The 22,433-nt window shown below is 41.0% G+C and overlaps 1 protein-coding gene across 1 annotated transcript in view; it reads right to left on the bottom strand.

Annotated features, from left to right (window-relative positions):
- Positions 1 to 549: 549 nt before the first annotated feature.
- Positions 550 to 22,433, bottom strand: part of kcnn3 (potassium intermediate/small conductance calcium-activated channel, subfamily N, member 3) — a 39,788-nt gene continuing 17,904 nt past the window's right edge. The window contains exons 3-9 of the mRNA XM_026317299.1: positions 18,294 to 18,590; positions 17,174 to 17,295; positions 14,954 to 15,095; positions 9,937 to 10,047; positions 3,920 to 4,047; positions 2,670 to 2,739; positions 550 to 1,640 (exon numbers count right to left, since the gene is read on the bottom strand). Coding sequence (XP_026173084.1) covers positions 1,221 to 1,640; positions 2,670 to 2,739; positions 3,920 to 4,047; positions 9,937 to 10,047; positions 14,954 to 15,095; positions 17,174 to 17,295; positions 18,294 to 18,590 — 1,290 coding nt within the window. The 3' untranslated portion in view covers positions 550 to 1,220. The remainder of the gene's footprint in view (positions 1,641 to 2,669; positions 2,740 to 3,919; positions 4,048 to 9,936; positions 10,048 to 14,953; positions 15,096 to 17,173; positions 17,296 to 18,293; positions 18,591 to 22,433) is intronic.

Here is a 22,433-nt window from a genome sequence, read left to right as displayed (position 1 = left end):
GCAGAAATTAGACAAAATCTAACTCGTCTGAAGTCTCACTTCAGCACAGCTAACTTAGAAATACTTAAAACATGTACACAAGTTCAACACAATCCTTAAATCAGTAAATGCAGTAATAAAGTCCTGTTCTAGTTGTTACATTATTTTATTATCTGCTAGTCTTCTTCATCACAAACAGACTTTATGACTCGTCACTCAATATCATATCAACTTATTTCTGCTTCATCTGTAATTTATGTAGTTCAATGAACAATTACAATTCTCACGGCTGAGTAGTTAAAATGTCACAACTATCCATTGCAAGTCTAAACTACTGCATTAGCTCACACCCATAAACAATAAGTTGCTAGGATGAGTATTTTTTACAGTGCGTCTACATTGCTTGGCAGTGCTGTGTGGAGATTGACAGTGCATTGAGTGCTTGGCAGTATAGGCTTTAGTGTTATCTTGTGGGCTAGTGCATTCATTTCTTTGTGTGAGTGTAAATAGGGCCTGCATTCTGAAAGATTGTGTATCAATGTTTGTGCCGGGTTACCTTATATTGCATGGATGATGAGTCAATATAATTTGTGTGTGCATGTGTGTGGGCGGTGCATGTCACTATTGTTTTTTTTTTTGTGTTTTTTTTACCGTGGTCGTATTGATCAAAACTTCTGTTAAAGGGATGCTCGTTAACACACAATTAGCATTCAGATAGAAAATACATCATAAGGATAAAAAGTCATGGTCATTAATTCCTGATGAAGGGCGAGAGAGATTTGGAGAGGGAGAAGGACTCAGAGAAAGAGAAAGGCAGAGAGAATTAAAGGCCTTTTTATTAATTGGAGTGGATTCCATTTAGGAGCTCTGAGTTCATATAATTATTCCTCGTTCTTTCTCTTCCTCTATCCTTCCCCCTCCTCATCCTCTCCACCTTCATTTTTCAGTCGCCTGACATCCTTCCTCCCCCTCACACCTTTTAGAGTCTCCATTTTATCACCATTTTTCTTCTCCTTCCCTCGTCAAGGAAAGTGCCTCGAAGTCCTTTACATGTCTCATCATTCATATGAACCCTCCATCTTAATCCCTCATGAAGCGTTAGTTTCAGAGGATCACCGCACATTTCTGCTCTCCTCTCTTTTTCCTCTCCTTTTAGTCTGAAGTGAGAGGACTAGCACATCCCCCTGTTCTCACATTATTTTCTTTCCATATTTGTCCTCTCCCACCCCTCAGAGCTGTCTTCAGCAGCTGGAGGTGCAGGTGTTGGGGTTGGGACTAGTTTCTAGGCTCCCCTCTGAGCCCAGTGGTTGGGGAGACAGAGGGGACTCCAAGGCCAAAGTAGTGACCTGGGCTTGGGTTGGTGCTGAAGCTGTGACCTGGACTGGAGAAACTGAAGTTGAAGCAGTGGTTAAAGAAGCAACTGGGGACACTGGGACCACAGCACCTCCTGCTCCCCCTCTACCATCCCTTGCATCCCTCTCTCGAAGCAGGTGTACCAGGGCAGCGTGCTGAGCGCTGAGGGTGGCCGAGAGGTGAGCTGGGAGAGCGCTGAACCCGGCAGTGAGCTGCTCCACCCGTTGCTCCAGGGACAGCATCTGACGCTCTAAGTCCTCACTCCGGTCATTGAGCTCCGACATGAGCTCATACATGACACTCTGCATCTACAGGAGGAAAAGAAAAGTGAGGGGAGGGGAGAGGAGGAGTGGGAATGAGAGGTGAGGAGAGAGGAGAGGAGAGGGGAGGGAGATGAATCAGTGGACAGAAAGTACTTGGAAAGAGAGAGGCAGATTGCAAATACGTAAATAGGAGTATTATGGTGGTTGCTTTAATAAATAATAATAATAATAATAATAATAATAATAATAACAATAAAGGTTGTTTAAAATACTTCTTGAATGGAATTAGAAGAAATAGTGAAAGGGGTTGTAGAGTAAAGTAAGAGAGGAAACAGGGCAAACATGAGGCTAAAGAGGAGTAAGACAGCAAAAGACAAAAAATGCCCAAGAGGGAGTAGAAGCTGGAAAGAAGAAGAGGCTGGGTGGGGAGTCTCTATGTGGGTGTTATAACACTGTGAAGAAAGCGAGAATAAGAGAGAAAAGAGAGCGAATGAAAGCAAGGCAGCAGTGTCTCTGCTTTGTACATTTTGGCCTCAGTAACCATGGTAAACGCACAAGTGGCCAGTTGAGATGGAGCCATTGAAATGGTATAATTCCAAAATATTTGGTGCTAAAGGCATTGCTCCTCGAAAAGACAGAAACACACACACCCTTACATGAGCTTTCTCTCCCTCTTATTGAAGTCTCTTTCCTTCTCCTCTGCACCTTCTCTTTACGATCACACACTCGGCCATGCAGGCACACGCACACACACGTGTGCACTCACATTCACACTCAAACACCCACATGGTAACAGAAAAACATCTCCCTCGTCTCATTTCCTCCTCACTCTCTCACTCAGTCATCCCTGGTTTAACGCTTGTTCTGGTTGCTAGGCAATGCAATGCCACAGAAATGGGCAGGTCAGCGTGAAAACGGAGGTATGTTGTGGGGGGAAGGCATGGTAGGTATGAGTTATGCAATAGTTATTTGTCTGCAAAGTGGGTGTCATACATAAATGAATAAAAATTGTAGTAATAAAAAAAAAAAAAAAATTGAAGTGTGTGTGTGTGCGTGCATGTGTGTTTATCTCACCTTTGAGAGGTCCACTAGTGTGTTGGCCTGATCACTGAGTTTCCTCTGCTCCATTTTCACACTGCGTAATCTGCAAACATACACACACGCACACACACAGATACACACAAAGTTGAAGCCCAGTAAATACACAGTGATTTGCCCACAAAGCTGATCGTTCTGGGACCAGACAACACTGTGAAGCGGTCACCTTCAGCTTAATTTCCACCTGCAGCGTGTTGCTGGATTTGAGTGTACAAATACAACTAGCACAAAGTGTGCTCTGAAATGCTGTATTTTTATAATGCAGGTGAAAATATACATATATACAAAATACAAATACAAAATATACATATCTTTAACTGAGACTGAGACCTAAAGATCTAGAGCAAACAACCATGGTAGTTAATACCATGGTCTACCAAGAAACCTTTAAGGAAATAAAGCCTATGTGGAAATAAATAAAGGGGAATGAAATTAGATAAAAAAATTAGAGTAGTTAGCTAAAGTAAAATAAAATAAAATGTGCACTCTCCATTATAATAAAGTGAGAGTGTTTTTATGAGGCTGCATCTCCAGATGAACTTGTCTCACTGTTACGCTAACAGGTTTAAGGCAGAAAATGTTCTCATATCCCCATAAAATTACCGTTAGTGTGTTCAAGGAGTGCGCCTCTCATCCACAACCCACATGCTTCAAGCTAAGCCTTTCTATGTTACAATTAAAAGAATCTCCTGACACCAGACCGATGAAGGCACTTTTTAATGCTCTCAAGTCTAGACTAGACTGTTAAATATCAAAGGAGCAAGCAATGTTAAAGGATGAAGATAATGCCACTTGGACAACCATACCTGTGGCCATTCAAAAGTAACTATGGAAGAAATTAAGTACAATGTGTGATTAAGTTTGGCTATATGTATTTCTATCAACAAGCACTCTATAGTACAGAATACAATGATCAAAGTGTTTTTAATAGTACACAATACACTGATTATCCAGTCCCACAACGTATTTGCCTGGAGTGAACCTGCCCTTTAGTAGATGATGATTCATTTACAGTGTCTCTGTGAATCTGTGTGTGTGTGTAGGGACTTATGCACTTTATCTGATTATCAGCGTTGATTCAACCTGTGGGTGGATAGAAAGTACAGCTGATTTCAAAGGCTTGATCAGCCCAGCAGCACTGTTATGTGCATGTGCTTGCGTGCATGAGTGAGTGTGTGAGTGAGTGTGTGTGTGTGTGTGTGGGCGTGTGTGAGGCGTGGTCTCACTGGTGTATAGCCTGGAGGAACTTCCGCTGGTGTTTGCGGACTCTCGAGTGGTCGATCTTCTTCATCAGCTTTGTGTGTTTATAGATGAGCCAGGTCTCCCTTAGCACGTTAGCTGCCGCATTCTTTATCTGCTCCCAGACAACATAACAATACAACACATGAACATAAACACATACACACGTATTGTCAGCAACAGGTAGCCCTTGGCAACTGATGCAGTCAACAGGTTTTCACAACCTAGTTCTCTTTTTCCCTCCATTGTCTCCATGCAAAGAAAAAAAAAGCAAAACAAAACCATCATTCTCTTATTAGAGGCTGCCCTCATTCTCTCTGTCTCTCTCTACACACAACAGCTTACTTGCCAGAGATTTTCGTGCGTGCAGAAACAGCTCTCTCCTAAGGGAAATTTGGCAGTAAGAACCAATAGGATTCTCTCGCTCAAGCACACTTCTCTTTTCTCTCAGTTTGTCTATATACCACATTATATCTTAGACAAACTCTAATGGGCCACATTATCTTGGCTGGTTGAAAGTAATGCAGTACATTATCACAACAGTTCATTAAAACCAGTGATGTCCCATTTAACTGTGAGAACAACTGAAAGAAACTAAAGCAGCGTGAGGTGCTGCTATTAAACTAGCTGTCAGAGGCGTGCAAAATAACATATGTAATGATGCTCTCATTTAGGGAGAGCCTGATAACCATCAGAACAGGATGGTTATTTTTCCCCACTTTACCGGTCAGGCGTAGGCTTGAGATGCTTTTAGTTTGTTCCATCAGAAAGTCAGCTTGTTGCAATTTAAAATAATAGATTCAAAATGATAGTGTAGGCTTCAGGACAGTTTCGTTCTGTTACATTAAGTCACATCCATACCTGATCCTGTATGCTTCATGTACTGCATATTTCTATAGGCTTCTATGTAATTACAACACAGGGGTCTGACACCCTGTGAAAAAGCGCGGGTGGATACCATAGAGAAGGCAGAAGGGAGAGAGAATCTGTAAGGACACAAATTGAATGAGAGACTTCAAAGAGATGCTGAACATTGAACAAAGAACAATTATACCCCCGTCTGAGCAGCACAAAAGACCCAGGCAGCTTGGCTAATCAGCACCCATCCACCGCAGTCAAGGACTGCACACACACACACACACACACACACACACACACACACGCCTACACATACACACATGCAGAAATACTGTACAGTACACACACCATTGGCTACAGATGAAGAGAGTAGGAGGCCCTGGGCTTTGCAGATGTGTTTTCAATGACACGGAGGAAGTCAAACTAAAAGGAGGTAATCTATCACTACTATGGGTAACATATAAGGCTCCTTCAAGAACTTGAGTCACACAGCTAATTTTTCCTGTTACCAGTATATCCTAATGACAGTCAGAATTACAAATGTAATAATTATTTATGGTTTACAGCTTGTTTACTGATTCAAATACAGCATGAAGATCTAATGTGAATAAAAATGTTAATGTTTAGTGGTTTGGATGCAAAGGGAGGGCAGGGTTGGCGTATGAGTTAAACCTTGCTATCACATGTTCCTCTTGGTCTCACCTCCTAGTGCATATTAGTGGGATTACTGAACTCCTATTAGCTAGTAGAGCTGCAGAGATCCTAAAGAGGCAACACAACCATGGACCTCTAGTTCTAATTAATATCGTGATGGTAGTGTTTTTTTTTTTTTAAAGATGGTGTTTTAACATAAAATAAAAACTGTTGGGAAGGATATTTGCAACCAAACACCAGTGAGTAAAGAGTTAATTCTTCTGGATTATGTTTGAACAAAACACAGTTCCTCTACTTTTAATCAGGGTCCAGGTTACAGAAGAGCACATTTAATACCCCTCATATAAGCCCGTAGGTAAATTGATATGTCAAATCCTATCCATCAGTTGATTAATCACTGCAGGGTGAGTGAAATGTGATGAATGATGGCATCTTATGTCTGTTTAGGCTGGCTCACTGTGGAAGTTTTCACTCAAACTTCCAACATCTGTCCAAAAGTGCAGCAGGAGCGCCTTGCACCGCTTTAGGTCATTTAATTAAGATGATGCTAAGGCTTCACCCTTCTTTTAAATCCTGGAAACTACTCAACATGCAAATGACAGATTACCAAAGTGTTTTTGTGTTACAGTTAATTCCCTCCACCACTCCCAGATTTTTTTCTCTCTCTCCTTGTGTAGACACTGAGGCAAAGATGGTAACTCCATTAACCAAGATAAAAGACTCAACATGAATCACTAAGAATGCACCATGAGAAACCAAACGGCAGCAGCACCAGACATTCGTGGACCATATGGGCTGTGCTTGGGCAACCGTGTTGGGGCCATATGGCAGGTTTGGGTCAAGTATCTGCTCTCACTGTTCCCCTACGTGGCACACCTTATGGCAGGTACATGTAAAATATGTTGAGACAAGGGGTTCCCACACCTCAGCATGTCAGTTGATGACACACTGTACAGAACAAATTAATCAGTATAAATAAAAAAGGCTTTATACTGTAGCTACTATACTATTGTTAAAACAGTGTTGTAAACAACTTTTTCTTAAATAAGCATGGACTCAAATATTAAAATGTTGGTATCATAAACTAAAAAATAAGAATTGTGTTTTAAAACTTAATTTGCTGGCTAGACTGAAAAACAATAAAAATCCTGGTCATTCCAATCCAGGAGAACTTAAATGATGTGTGTGCAATTAGCAATTAGGTGCTGCGATGCAAGTGGTACTGTGGTGTTTTCTAGGAGAGCAGAAAACAAACAAACAGGCCAATTACCTTGGCAGCCACGTCCTACCTCATCCATGTGCCACAGTAACACGTGGCCTAAACTGCTCTGACCTTCCCCTCAAAGACATGGTGACAAAGGGAAGAGACAAGTCTCACATGAGCAGACGCACAAACACGGTCGCATGCCCAAAAATGCACTCCTACATAAGAAAAACATCACACACCCAACATGTAAAAGAAAAGCTGAGGGATTAACTTAGGTTCGAATCAAAAGATCAAACAAATCAACGAGGGTGGTAGGGGCAAAGGATAAAAACAAAAAATAATAAAACAAAAAATAATTGGCTTTATACAGTTTGTCTCTTGAATGAGGTCATTTACTAAATGACTCCCACTGCACACCACAGAAAATCTTCATAAATCTACACAGTACTCCATTAAAGGAAAGAGTACACTCACGTTCGATTGGTAGAAAGTGAAAAAAGATGTAAATGCATCAGGCTCAGGGTCAAATTAATTTTTGTCAGAGTCACAATATGTCTACACTAATAATGATCCCTTTGGTGTGCATGTGAATTAAAAGCCTGTCAGAGGAGGAGTTATTTTTTACTGAGTGAAGTTAAAGCAAGCTTAGTAGAAATCACTGGGGGTTCGATTGCTCCCATTTGGCTACTGGTGTAAACATTGGAAGGCGCTGCAGCACCTCCTCCTTGGCCAGAGCGCAGAGTGCACTCTGAATATTCAGAGAGGGTGAAGCGCTGAATGTGCCATAGGGACTTCTAAAAAGTGCTCTGATTTAACAGTAGTGGAGGCAGATTTACAAAGTCAGAGTGCAAATTTATAGAACGACCTAACATTTTCAACTTTGCAACAGTTTGAAGTAAAAGTAGTGATCTCAAAAACAGGCTGTCAGACATATTCGCACAGTCAGTAGGTTTTCTGCTTTAGTGAGTGGCATTTAACTGACACAGTTCCATCAAACTGAAGGAGACACCATTCTGCTTCACTGACTTGGCGCCTACAGTAAGTTGGATGTGTCAGTAAGTTCAGTGTCAAGAACAGTCTCTGAATGTTCAGGGCAATGTTCTGACCAGATGGACATCTAGCAATGCTCTGAATTAAACAGTACTTCAGCATGGAGCCCCAGTAAGAAGCTGTTGCATGTGGAATAAACAGCACTTTAAACACCTTTAACACTCTGCATCAGTACATCAGGCTCTGCCACCACACATGAGCATTTAAAGCTTCCACACATGGTCAGCTTAGCGGCTGTGTTAACGTTTATTTAATTTACATCCATGTTAATCCTATCAAAGAGAAAGGAACACTTCACTTCCCTGCATGAGCATTAACCCGGTGCATTGAACCTGGTGCATTGAACTTTGATGTTCTTAAAGCACATCATCCTCCCTGATTAGGCCTGCAGCACATATGATTTCAATGTCAATATGTCTTGTTGCGCAAGTCTAAGAAAATGTGATGGTGTAAACACTCAAGTTAAAGTGAGAATATTTTTCAACTATGTTGAAAAATGTGTCAGACAATGTCAAAAATGCCCCACAAATTTGGACTAAATATTACCTGTCTAAAATATAAAAGTCAGTGAAAACATTCATTTCACTGTAGATGTTAGATTGCTTTGCCATTTTAGGGGTTTACTTCTGTGCTATTTAAGTGCTGGTGAGCACTCACTTTGTTTTTACATAACACATGCATAAAGATAAAGACTTCACTTCAGTGACTGGCATTTAATTGACATTCTTGTTAATCCATCAAAGGCAAGGAAACAAGTGGATAGCCGGTGTGTGCTTTCCTGTCTATTGTGTGTGCATGCACATACGATGATGGCTGGATGTAGAGTATCGTTGCATTATTCATTACAAAGCCTTAAGCAACTAACTCTTGTTAGTATGATATGCCAGAGAATGACCCCAGCCAAGTATCAATTAATGTGCATCTGACAGCTTCAGTCATTGGGTGTTATGTAATTTACTGGGGTAAGAGAAGACTGTTAAAAGGTGTACACTAATTATGGGTGTGCAGTCACACACAGTGATCATCAGAAGATTTCAATCCATTTCTTGTTTACTGTAAAGTCCTTTCATTGCAGGGGGGTTGACAGGTCATAGGATGACTTAGACAGGTGGCATCTGGTCAAGGAAGTTGTAAGCTAGACTGAAAAATGGGTGCTGTTAAGAACGGGTGCCCTTTTTTTTTTTATCTAAACAGAAAACATATATCATGAGTTATTACTACACAAAAGAATCAATGCCCAAAATATGACAATCCTAAGATCACCATGTCTTATATTAAATTACTGTTTTAACACTTTCTGCATAATTAATAGCACTGAATCACAACCAGTTTAAAATAAGAGAATAAGCAAGCACAAACACACACACACACACACACACACACACACACACACACACACACATGGTTAAAGGCATTAAACGTCTGGTTGGTCTTGCCAGAGTCTGCAGGAAGATGAAGTAAGAGCCTGGCTCTGATAGAGACAAAGTGTATTTGCCTTCTCTGTCGATATTTTATCCATGCTGAAATTATTGATCGCCCTACCCCATTCAGTCACCCAGATACCCTTCTGCCATAATGTACCCTACATATTTGATATGGGAGCTATTTTTAAACCTTGGGTCTTTCAACTGTATGAAAAATTGAAAAGGATAGGAGGAGGGAGGGAGTGAAAGATGGAGGGAAGGAGCAGGGGAGGAGAAGAGGGCAATGGAGGAAGGAGTGGAGAGAAGGTGACTGACTGAAAGAGAAGAGGGAGAGAGAAAGGATTTACTGTAAGAGAGACAAATGTCAGAGGAGAGAGGAGGCGGAAGGGCGGTGGGATAGCCATGTAGGTGAAAAAAGAAAGAGAGATGGCGAGTGAGGGAGCACAACAAAGAAAGTGTGAAAGAGATGACCTTTTATTGCCTTAACTCACTCCAATAACATGGCACTCTGTCACAACAATACAGGGTGATAGTGTGATATAGTAGTTGGGAGGGTGAAGGAGGGGCAGTAAAAGGACAAGCTGTTTAGCTGGGCTCTCAATCACCTTTTCCCCAACCCCAAAGAAATCCTAACAAATAATGCTAAATCCCCCAAAGGATGATTACACATAAAAACTACTTTTACAAATTACAGTCCTGTTAGAGGCCTAATGATGGTGCAGGTGGAGAATATGTGCATTTTTTCTTTCTTAATTTCTGCAACAAGATGACTTACTCATTCACACCAATGACACCACACAAGTCTACACACCCTCTTGGTGAGTTGTGTGTCCATCATGAAGTTGTGCACATGTTTCTCGGCCTTGGTCAGCTCCAGCTTCCTAGCTACCACGGCAACCACCAGAGCTGTACAGCCTGCACCCTGAGAAAAGACGGAGGGAGGGAGGAGGAAGAGAAAACAGAGCACTGAGTCAGCTGGTACAGAGGAGGAATTGGTAAATTAATGGCTTTTGGTCGAGGAATTAGCCTAGATGAATGAAGGGAGTGAGGACAAATATGAGAAACGGAGCAGCATGACAGAAGGAGAAGTGAAGGGGAGAGAGGAGAGGATTAGGAGGGAGAGCTCTTCCAGTTCCACATTTCTTCATATTGAGAAACAAGCCAAGTCTATTTTCACTTCCAATCCATCTGGTGTGAGATCCCTTCTATATTGTCTCTATATGTAACTGAAAAATATGCCACTTATAGAAAAAAAACACACATACATCAAAAATTAACACCATCTAATTTTATTCAATTAGATGCTGTCAATCTGAATTACATGGTGTCAGTCTTCTCCTGTCGCCAGGCACTTGGGGCCTGCAGGAAGTGTAAAAGTGTAAAACATCAACTGATTTGTATGTATTCCAGCTCAACCCACGTGGGACATATGGCAAATTCATTTGGGAAAGACTGACAGCAGTTTCTCAACCAGAAAGACATGCCTGAGAGGAGAAGATGAGCAGGAACAGGGAAGAAGACAGACTTAATTAACTTTTAGATTAGACACTATTTTCAATGGAGCTGTTGAGTGCTCACAGGTTCCTCTGAAGGGGCAGGCACAGAGAAGGGAAGAAAAGATAAAGCGAGAGAAGAGCTATGAGTAAATATAAATGAAGAAGGAAGGAAACATGGAGGGAGGGATGAATGCAGATGGTGAGGGTGTGTGCACGGAATAGGAGGAGAGAAAGATGGCTAAAGAAGGCAATGTTAATGAGGTCACATATCTCCTGATAAGTAATGAATTAAGATTAAGAGTGTTTAATGAAAATGTATGAGTGCTGTTCCTTCCTGCTTGTGAGTGCATGCATCTCACAGTGGACGAGAAAGGGAGAGAGACAATAAAAGAGACCTAGTGAGTTAGAGAGCGAGAGTGATTGGGGCATGAAGAAACAGCCAAGACTTCATCGGGCACACAAGTTCACCAAAAATAACTTTGGCTGGGTTCAGAAGAATGTAACGCACAAACAAGCATAAGTGCCCATATCTATACACTCATCCACTCTGTGTTTATTCAAAAACTATGAATAAAATATGATGAGAGCCAATGGAAAACCCTTAGAGCATTCATACATGTCTGTGCTTTAGGGAAAAGAGCCCTCTATGAATTCCTACAGCACAGTATGTACAAGTGTATTGTGCTTTGTGGACATACCAAACTGTGTGTATGTGTTTATGTGTGAGCTCAAAATTGTCCTCCTTGTTCAAAAACAGCAAGGTGCTGATTGGTTTGTCAAGCCAGGTTTTGTTTGTATGTACATGTGTGTGCTAGAGAGTGCGTGTGTGTATACATGAGTTTGTGTATATGCCTGCATCCATTTGATTCCAGCAGGGTTCCCTGTGCAATCTCCACAGCGTGACATAGCTTATGATGGCTGTGCTGCCATGATTTGTTTCATAGGTCTGGGTGTTTCCTCCACTACGGCACAGCCATGTACCTAGCTGTCAGAAAAGGGGGAATCACCCATCTATGCTTCTGTGTAACATCCACACACTGCAGGTAAAAACTGAATCTATTCAGCTTCATGCCAAAAAAATCATCATAAAATGGTCTCCCAGACAGGTCAGCGGGAAGACGCAGAAATTGAGGAGGATGTTCAACAAAAAGAAGTGCTCAATTAGTTTGCACCAACCAAGCATTGAGCTGCAGAAGGAGTACAAAATAGACCGAAAAACAGGTTTAAAATGGCACGTTCTCTGCATCTTTTTAACCTGATGACCCATGCAGAACAATAGCATATCAAGAAGCTTTCAGAAATAAAAGACCAAACAAAAACACACATTTATGGTGTAACAAATTACTAACTCCCCCAGCATATGACCATTTAATAAATGATTTAGAACACACTACCTGGATTAAAGTTTCTCAATGAACACAGTAGTCAACACAAGATCTCTTTATAGGAGAAATAACATTTTCTTTTCTTCATTGTCATTTAATATACACTCACAGGAGGAGTTCTTGATGTTAATAAACACTTTCATCTTGCTTACTAGTACATTATGTCTCATACATAATTTATTAAATGCCAAATAGGGGGAGTTATAATAAAGTGGATACTAACATGCATGAATGAAAAATGTATACTTGTTTAGACAAACATGCATACATGATGCATTATCTCATATGTGCTTACATTTTGACATATGTTGTTTGTTATGTTGTGCTTTATGTCGGTCCATTAAAACATTCACTGTATTTAATCATGTAGCTGTAGTCTACCATCCACCCACCCACACTTGCACACACATACACACAATAACACCTGGTAGCCTCAGGGCAGTGGTATATAATACTGTTGGCCTTCATGTGTTGTCATAGCGACAGCAAGAATTTCTCTTATAGAAAGTCATTACAAAAATTCTCAATGTCTCATGAAAAGATCACATCCTTTTCTCAGCCCTCAACCTGTCATCCCCCCACCCCGACATCCGTCTCCCTCAGTTTTCAAAAGTCGTCTTTTCGCTTCACTTTCATGTTCTTGTTTCCCACGACCTGCTGTGCCTGGTCTCCCTCGCACATACAAACCTCACCTTTCTCTTTCTACCTGTATTCTCTGATGAGCAACAAAAATAAACCACTCCGAACACTCTGCGGAGTGTAGTGCGAGTGTGTTTGCGTGCATGACAGGAGCGGAGAGTGTGAGTGGGAGTCATATTGTGAGTGTATGTTAAGCTCTGTGTCAGTGTTGTGTGGAGGATGCAGTCTGTAGCAGTGGGCTTGGGACAATGTGTATCCACTCCGTGGTTTGTGTCTTTGTGTATGTGCTAACATTACAGTAAGACTTTGTCTAAAACACACACAATGTGATGATTCATCCAGCAAACAGGGGTCTGTGTCTATGCCTTTGTCAAAGTGAGTGTTTATCCACACTTTTAATGGACTTTACAGTTAAGGAAGTAGTTGAATTGGCAAATACAGAGAGGTCGGACAGACAATGAGAATGAAAGAATGAACAGATGCTGGTTTATGGGAGTTTTATAGAAGTTATAAGTAGCTAGTGAGCAATGTCACTTTCAAAAAACCACACATACACATATTATAAGATCTAATGGAAAGAAAAAATGCAGTTCTTAATTTGAGGAGAATTTTGAGGGCTTTCTAATTCGTTCTCTTAATTTGTCTTGAACTACTATCAGGCAATCTTGACACTGTATATTCACTATATATGCGCCATATACTGGCTTCAAAATTCAGCCATGGTGGTTGCTACTTGACTTCAGGTGTACTTTAGCAAAACTCATTCAACTGAAGTGGAAAAATACTTGACATAGAAGTGTGTAAATGAAGATTGCTGCAGTGATTTTTAACAGCATATCTTATTCCACTGTTGAAAAAAATGCTGTTTATTTTTGTAATAATTCAGTCAATGGTCATCATCCTATCTTACTATGCAACTTGGCTAATTTGAGGACTGTTTAGAGGTGCTTTTAAAATGCTAAGTGCTGCTCTTTTGTATAAACACATTGCAACTTTAACATGCTCAACTGCACTGCTGACATTATATTTAGGAGTAAAAGCTTATGCACAATGATTCCCTCAGTTTTTGAAAAACATAAACAGGACAACAATATCATCCATGTTAATTAAAATGTCTCATTTTGATAATGAAGTACAAAATGCATTATAGGAGTTTCTATTATTTCATTTAAATTGTTTAATTACATCATCTCCAACTAGCTGAGCACCCATGTTAAGGACTTTCAGCCTATCAGCTTGGATGCACTTTTCTATTACATATTGCATTCTCCCCTTCAGCAACATAAAACATGTGGCATACCATGTCCTCTGAAAAGTAGTCTGTTATTTTCCTGACTGTAAGAAAATAGCAAAAAAAAAACACATGACATCAGTCATTTAGAACTAAAGTGTCAGCATTAAAAAGACGAGTAATGTCTACACTCAAATTACTAAACAAATTCACTTATCCTACCTATTTCCTAAACCTTGCGGTTATTCCTTGTACAAATGGAAGCTAGAAATGAAGAGAAGAAATGCTGATAGGCAAAATGAAATGGAGGCAAAAAGTGAGAAAAACACTGAGTGAAGTGGCTTGAGGAGGGAAGAACACCTGTGAACTGAAGCAAATAGAGGAGCAGTCGGCAGCTTAAACACTGATACTAACAGATGGACGGTAGATAGAAATAAACACATGGCCTCTGGGAAGGAGAGACAGACAGAGCGGAAAAGAAAGATAGAGGGATATACAGAAAGACTGGGACAGAATGTGATAGCGGTGGATGGTGGTACAGAAAGAAATTGAAAGACAGAGAGAAGCTGAGAGTGGGAAGACATGGCATACTAAAAGGTGTGCAGGGACCTTAATTATGCAATGAGGACAGACAAGGGAATAACAACCACACATATACTGTCTTTCTGTAGTTGTGAGGACACTCACTTACATAATGTGTTCCTAACCCCCTTACCTTTACTTAAACCTCATTCTAACCTTATCTTTAAACCAAATCCTAACACGTAAACCATGCTCTGAAGCTGTGACAACCAGCCAAAATGTCCTCACAAAAGTAGAAACACACACACACACACACACACATACAAAATCACTAACATGTTCCTGTTTGCACGCTTGCACGCCCAAAACACACAGAAGCACAGATGCAGGCTAATTCAGGAAGGATTGCCCAAATTACACAAATGGCAAAATTTCTCTTGCGAATGACAGCATGCTCTCTAATCTGCTGACCTTTGAATGAGGCGGGGACAGCGCCAAGGGGAGGGAGAGCAAAAAGAGAGACATGGAGAGAGAGAGGAGAAGAAATGTACTGACCATGATTCCTGTGAGCAGACAGACTCCCTTGCCACAGTAGGTGTGAGGAACCATGTCTCCATAGCCGATGGACAAGAAGGTGATGGAGATAAGCCACATGGCACCCAGGAAGTTACTGGTCACATCTTGGGCATCATGATACCTAAAAGCAAACATCATGCAAGTTCAGAGGATAAAGTGGGACGGACAATGGTAAAAAATATAAATAATAATAAACGATAACCGGCTTGCTGGTCCTGTCTGCAAATGTGGGCGTCAAACTTCACACTCGTGTCTTGCAATTTTGCCTGACAGAGAACACAACACAGAACTGCAGCTCTTGCCTCCATCACTCCTGCCCTACACGCAACACTGTTACCATAGCAACCAAACCTGGTGCAGATCAGAAACAAAGTTGTTTTCTCAAAAACTATTCAACAGAAAATCATAGATTTTAGTGTTTAGGTATTAGCAGATATATTATGATCTTTGTTCCCTGGCCTGAGGGGACACACCCTCCAAATTCTCATTCCAATTCATTCTAAACTGGGAAATTCCCTTCTGCATTTAACCCATCCAAGTGCACACACCGTGAACACACACCCCAGAGCAGTGGGCAGCCATTGCTGTGGCACCTGGGGATCAGTTGGGGGTTCGGTGCCTTGCTCTAGGGTCTCACCTCAGTCATGGTATTGAAGGTGGAGAGAGCACTGGTTATTCACTCCGCCCCACCAACAATTCCTGGATAGAGATTCCTGCCGGTCCTGAACCTCGAAAACACAACTTTCGGGTTACAAGTCTGATTCTCCATCCATTAGGCCACGACTGCCCCAATCAATTTCATATGTTTTTATTCCTTTGTTAATTTGGTTTGGAGATGAGAGGAAATGGCAAGATGGATGTGGACCAAACAACGGCTTCCCAGAAGCTGGGAAAGGCTGCATTTAATCAGGCTTATTAACCAACTGACATTTTGAAAAATATTTCCTTCATTATCTCTAAAAAGCCTAATGAGACACTGACAGAAACTGGCACTTGTGACTTTCCACTTGATGGTCAATAAAGTTACATAACTTATAAAACTTATATACTTATTTTTAATCTTTACAGGAAAATATTACTTACAGTCTTCAATACCACAGACAGATTTGCCAGTATTGGACTGTTTGTTGCTGTAAAGACATGTATTATGCAACATGTATTCGTCTAGCTGTTTATGTAGAAGCAATTACATGACACCAGCCTTAGGAAAAAAGAAATGGATCGCAAGATGGTAAAAAGACTTGAGGGGCATACCTATGCTCGGCTCTAACTGTAGCTTTGTGGATAGGCCAGTATGTTTGAATACCCCCTTAAGGAAATATTCCGGCACACAACCGCTGTGAAAACATAACTTGTCTTTACACTCTAGTTTTTGTGCATGTTAAATTAACCGGATATAGCCAGTTGATTAGTGAGATTTAAGGGTGCCAGTAGGCATATTTTATTACCTTGGGGTAGAGCCAGACTAGTATTTCCAGTCTTTATGCTAAGCAAAAAGTGAAAAGTGGCTGCTGGCTGTAGCATCTTATTTCCTCAACAGACAGAGTGTGGTATCAAACTTCTCAGCTCTCTCATCCAAAAAGCAAATAAGCTCATTGCCCACTATTGAATATAGGACTTTTTTTTTTGACACAATATCATTTTCTAAGTTCAAGAATCAGCTTGTAAGAGTTAAACATCTGTGAATCATTTGTATGCATGTATAAAATTTTTATAACACTGTAAGAGTTGCTTGTGTGTTTGTTCATATACCATCTGTTGTACTGTGATTACAGTAGTGTTATATTGGGTTATCAATCATTTATCCATCTGTTATGCACACATGATAGTTGACAAATGATGTGTGCATATATCTACTTACAACAACATTACAGTGTCTCATAAGCAAAATTAAGTATAGTAGCATATTATTTTTTTTTACAATGTATATAAATGTTGATAATAGCAGTCGTTTAGATAATTTTTTTGTCAGACAAATAGACAAACTAAGTAACAACTCATTTGCCTGGATCAAATTAAGTGTACAACTGGTGAGAAAGCCTCATAAACTAAAGTCTAAAAATGGATTATGTTGCACACATGTCCCAGATTATATTTCTTGCCAACTGAATTTAATTGCTCAAATTGCATCCTCATCCTCATCCCAGTCCAATGTTCTCCAATAAACACATACACAAATGATCCATCTGTGTTACTGACCTTTCACACACTCGCACAGTCCAGGCAGCGATGATCCACAGAGAGATGCTGAAGACCAGCAGCACCGTCCCGGGGCAGATGGTCATGAGGGTTTTCATTACAAACCGTGTGTTAAAATGCACCTGAAAGAGACACACACAGACACAGTTTAGCACAGCTGCTAAATGACACTGTAATACAAAATTTCTAAAGTGTTCGTACTGCATAGCGCTGAATTCTCACTTTATGCACTGTTTCCCACTCAGACGTGATGTTTTACTAATTAGTCTTCTGGGTAGCTTTTGATAGTGACAGTGCTCCACTGTAATTGGAGTTGAGATTAGGGCTCACCTCCTGGTTGCGAGGGTCAAACTATACAGTATTTCATACATTATTTTTGAATAATTGGCTAATTCAAGTGTAGGTTTCGTCTGTGGCTCATGGGTAAGGGGCAGACTTATGGCAGGTGGATCATCTAAGAGCAACATTTTAGGCTTTTATGGGTTAAGCAGCTGATATATGAGTTGTCATGTAAGAGCTGCACTTCTGTGGCAGCTTCACCTCCTCTCTCCACCACTGTAGCCAGAGGGTCAGAACAGTACCATCGCAGATACATTTGCAACTTGCTAAATTACTCATCCAAAATCTGCTCCATCGCTCTTGCTTTCCTCCTGTTAACCTCTCCAAAGTGTGCATATTTCCACAACACACTCCATCTTTGCTTCCTGATTTGACAGTAATGCTTACAGTTTAAAGTCAGTACAAACATGGCACCAATCACTTATTGCATGGCATGTACATATTTCTCCACACTTGTATTGCAATTTCAATCTAGTCATGTCTTCATGCCCCATTTGAGCTGTATGAATTATCTTGTCCCCATTTCACACTCCCATCTCAAACTGTATCATCAAAGATTCACTATAGCTTACGTATAAGTTTCTATATGTGGAGATTTAGACTAGTAGATAAAAAGACAGAGCAATAGAAATAGGTAGAGAAATAGAAGCCAATGATGGAATGGACAGCATAGACACAGAGAGCTCTTGAGCTTAATATCTTTACAACTACTTCACCTCTTTGCAACACCCACGCTCCTGATTGCACAGACAGACACCTGCAAGTTGAAAATCATTCTGACCTTATTTAGGGCACCTATACTCCTGGAGGAGGCATCGGTGAAGAGTTTGCTGTGCAGAAGCATGACTCTGGCGATGAGGTAGAGACGCAGGAACATGGGCACGCTCAGCACCATGTCCAGGTCAGCCTCAGCCTGTGATGGCGCATAAGAGAAGGCCAGCCGTGCCCGCCACTGAAACTTAAAGTCCCCGGGCACTGGATGCACTGCTGACACCAGCAGCTCAAGAGCAATCAGCAGAACCCTCTCCATCGTCATGGCAATGCGCCAGTCGTCCGCTCCATTGTCGATGACAAACAGCTGCAGGGACAGGAAGGACATGAGGAAAGTTAAGAGTTACACTTATTTTTAATATGCCATAGTACAAACTTTTCATCATAATCCTCTTCTGGCACAGTCCACTTGTCAGCACAGCTGACTGATCTGATAATTAAAGGAACCAGCAGCAATTTAGACTAAATGTCTCCTTTCTGTCATCCATCTAATCAGCAGTCTATTCACTTTCCACACTGTACTTGGGCTCATTTTCATGGAACCTACAACTCTTGTCTTATTAAAATGAAAGCAAAGATGCCAAATAATTTGAAGCAGCTACTCTTAAGTAAAACAGGTTTGTAATTATCACAATCACAATATTTCTCTAATAAAGATTACACCAGTATTTCTGCCAGTCTCACAAGCATGTGCCTAACAGTTTAACTTTAATTGCAGTTTTCAGTCCACGGGTGTTGATGTGTTTTGCTCGTAATTGTTATGGTTACTCTGGATATTGTCGCCAAAGCCGTGGTTATAAGGAAGTGGTAAGAGCAGGTTTTTATTAGAGGGGCCCTCCTCCAGACAGTGTTGACAGGGACTGGGGGTGAAGGGAGGTGGTGGATGGTGGGGTGAAGGGGTTGATAAGAGGAGAAGGCAGCCGAAAGAGATGGATGAAGTGCAGAGGAAATGAAGAGATAAAGATAGGAACAAGGAACTTTCAGGAAAAGGAGAACACTGCAAAAAACATCTTTATTTCATTTTTTTTAGTGCATAGTCTTATTTTCTCAAACATAAAAGAATCTTGCATAAATATATAAATAATAATTATTTAAACCAGTTTTGACCACAAAAATAATATTCTACAAATTTATGTTTGTAAACAATAAAACATAACACTTCAAAACATATACAATTATACCGAATGTTGATTTGCATTGGAAACACATTTGAAGCTTGCAATGCAGCAGTGCATGTAGTGTATTGTTTTTAATATTTAAAAATAAAATCATTTTAAGATTCTGTTGTGAACAAAAAATGCCTTAGTGGACATCCATGCAGTGGACAACAAAGGTTACACAGTGAGAGAAGCTCACAAGACTAAAAAGAAGGTTCGGGCTACAGTAAAAGAAATGAGGAACTCCCCTGCTGTAAATCAACTGACTTTACCAGAACCTGCACTGCCTCCAGTAACAGCCAGAGCTCACAATTGCACTTTATCACATGATTCACCTTAAAGGCTTAAAACCTACCTAAACATTCATTTAAAATAATTATCGGAACAAGCAGGAATGACAGTAATTGGTCACTGTCGTGTTGAAAGAGGACCAGAACTCTGCCACTACCTTTACCACCTATGGATACACAGGGTCTATATTATCTATAGCTAACTCTGCTGGATGTATGGTATGTGTATTCCTTGCTTTTCAGTTGTAACATGTTGGCTGCATGTGTGTACACAAACATATGCACACACACCTGACTCATTGTGTAAGCTATCACTCGAACTGAGGGTCAAACGCTGGCTATATTCTTTAATGATTTCAGTGAGCATATATATATATATATATATATATATATATATATGTGTGTGTGTGTGTGTGTATACTGCATTTCTGTGTATTAGGGTATGCCTGACTGCGTTTGAGAGAGTGTGCAGACCCAGCCTCGTCATGGTGACTGTTGCCAAGGCGACAACATCAAAGAGCAGCCAAGCTTAATTAGGATCCCCGGCGAGAGAGGGAGAGAGAGCAAGAGAGAGGGAGTGTCAAAAAGAGAGAAACAGTGAGAGATGAGGCAAGAAGAAAGAAAATGGAAAAAGGCATGTGTGGCAGTGAGTGAAGAGGTACAGAGAGGAAAGCACAGACAGGGTGTCTAACATTCATGTTCTCTATAAAGACTTGCAAAGGTTTAATTTTATATATATATATATATATATATATGTGTGTGTGTGTGTGTGTGTGTGTGTGCGTGTATTCATAATTTGGGGACAAAAATCTATTGATACTATTGCATTATGAGGACTCACCCCCTCTTTGGGGACAAAAAAACGTTTCCCACAATCAGTGAATTTCAGATTTGTATTTCACTTTAAACTGCGGCTAAAATTGGAATGAGGTGTGCCTGAGAGTAAGGCACCAAACTACACAGATATTCATTCACACTTTCAGGGCATTGTTTTTTTATCTGCATATCATTCATTCTTCTCTCAGTGTATGTGAGAGAGAGAGAGTGTAACTCCTTCAATGCCGTTCATTTCCTCCCAACATCCCTCACTCTCCTCCCTTCTACCGCTGAATGACATTTCTACAAATCAAAACAGAGGTGATCCAGTTTCTTGCCACTGGAGGAAATGAGCCCTCTTCCCTCTACCCACCCCTCTTGTCCTGTCCTCCCTCGTGCTCTTGCTGTCGGTCTTTTCCTGGCTAAATTGCCACAAGGAAGGGATAAATAATTAAATTCCATTAGGAAAGTCATCTGTCAATGGGAATGAGTGAGTGCCACTGCCCCTACAAGACCAGGACAGAGGGAGTGAATGAGTAGAAATACATGGAGGGAGGTCAGGGAACAGCAAAGATAAATAAGCTTGGACACAAAGAACAAGCCCATAGGGAATAATGAACAAGATTGTGGAAAAAAGTATATTCTGTTATTTCTTTAATTTTAACTAAATGTGACATCTCAGAGGGCAATGCACAAAAAAAACAAAAAAAACAAAAACAAAAAAAAACGCAGCAGAAAGTGGACAGGAAGGAAGGGGGACAACATGAGAGAACAAACAGATTGCAGGCTACTGGAAAAGAAGGGACAACAAAAAGAAAAAGGAGAAAGTGGCACCACTAAAGATAGGCTGAGCTTGCTTCACAGGTGTGAGGGCTGAGAGGTCACTCTTCACAACATTCCTCTCTGCTACAGTACATCTGCAACCTGCCGGAGGAGTTTGTCACCTCTCCATCTCTCCCCCTCAGCCATCCATTCTGCCATCCAGCCATGCCTTGACCCTTCCAGTCCCCTGGGGCCACTGTTATTGGCCAATCATGTTATTTCCCTGATTACAGATGTCTCTCATCATGGAACCAGGCACAGTGCTGGCCAGACTCTGTCAAGGCAGCAAGAGAGATATGCAGAGAAAATTTTGCACACATGCATGCACACACACACATACATACACGCCTCCAGACGGCTTTGTCAACTGCAGAGGAAGGAGTGGGTGCGACAGCCTGGTTGGCATTTCTCATGGGATGGGAAAGAACTAAACCTCAGTCTGGGCTGGCCCTAATTACTGAAAGATACCGCGACAGGAAGAAAAAGCATGCATGCTTTTACACACATGTTCACACCTCAGGGAAATGTCTGCGCCCTACAGCATGGAAATCCCTAATCCCTGGAACAGAAAATAACTAGGGCAAGCCAAAGCCAACCCCCCCCCCCAAAGAGCATAGATTCACACGCTCAGATATAGGTGAATATGCAGAGAGGATACCACGCTTTGCTCAACTGTTTTTGCAGCTCTGAGGGAACACCGCTATATCTGTTTCTATGTAGCCGAAAGAGGAAATGAAGGGGAGAAGGTGTTATGGAAGTGCAAAGGAAGTGTTGGAAAGTGTGAAAAATGAGGAAAGGTGCATCGTTGAGGTGTGCGCCTGAGCGATGTTGCCTAGTTTGCTACTAGAAAATCTCAAAACAGTGACTGGGAGAGAGTTAATAGAGGATTCCGCTGCTGGTATCTTGAGACCAGGAATTTCCTTCACCCTCTGCAATTATGAATGACAAACTGTGTTAGTAAAAATGGCAAGAGGCTGGCGAGACTCAAATACCAACTAATAAATTAACATTTCTTGGAAATAAGTGGGTAAAATGGTTCTCTCACGTCGACAGTCTAAAGACGAT

The sequence above is a fragment of the Mastacembelus armatus genome, chromosome 16 (genome assembly GCF_900324485.2).
Source record: "Mastacembelus armatus chromosome 16, fMasArm1.2, whole genome shotgun sequence".
NCBI lineage: Eukaryota > Metazoa > Chordata > Actinopteri > Synbranchiformes > Mastacembelidae > Mastacembelus > Mastacembelus armatus.
Note: the sequence above shows the minus strand (reverse complement) of the source record. Positions and strands in the feature narration are given on the sequence as shown.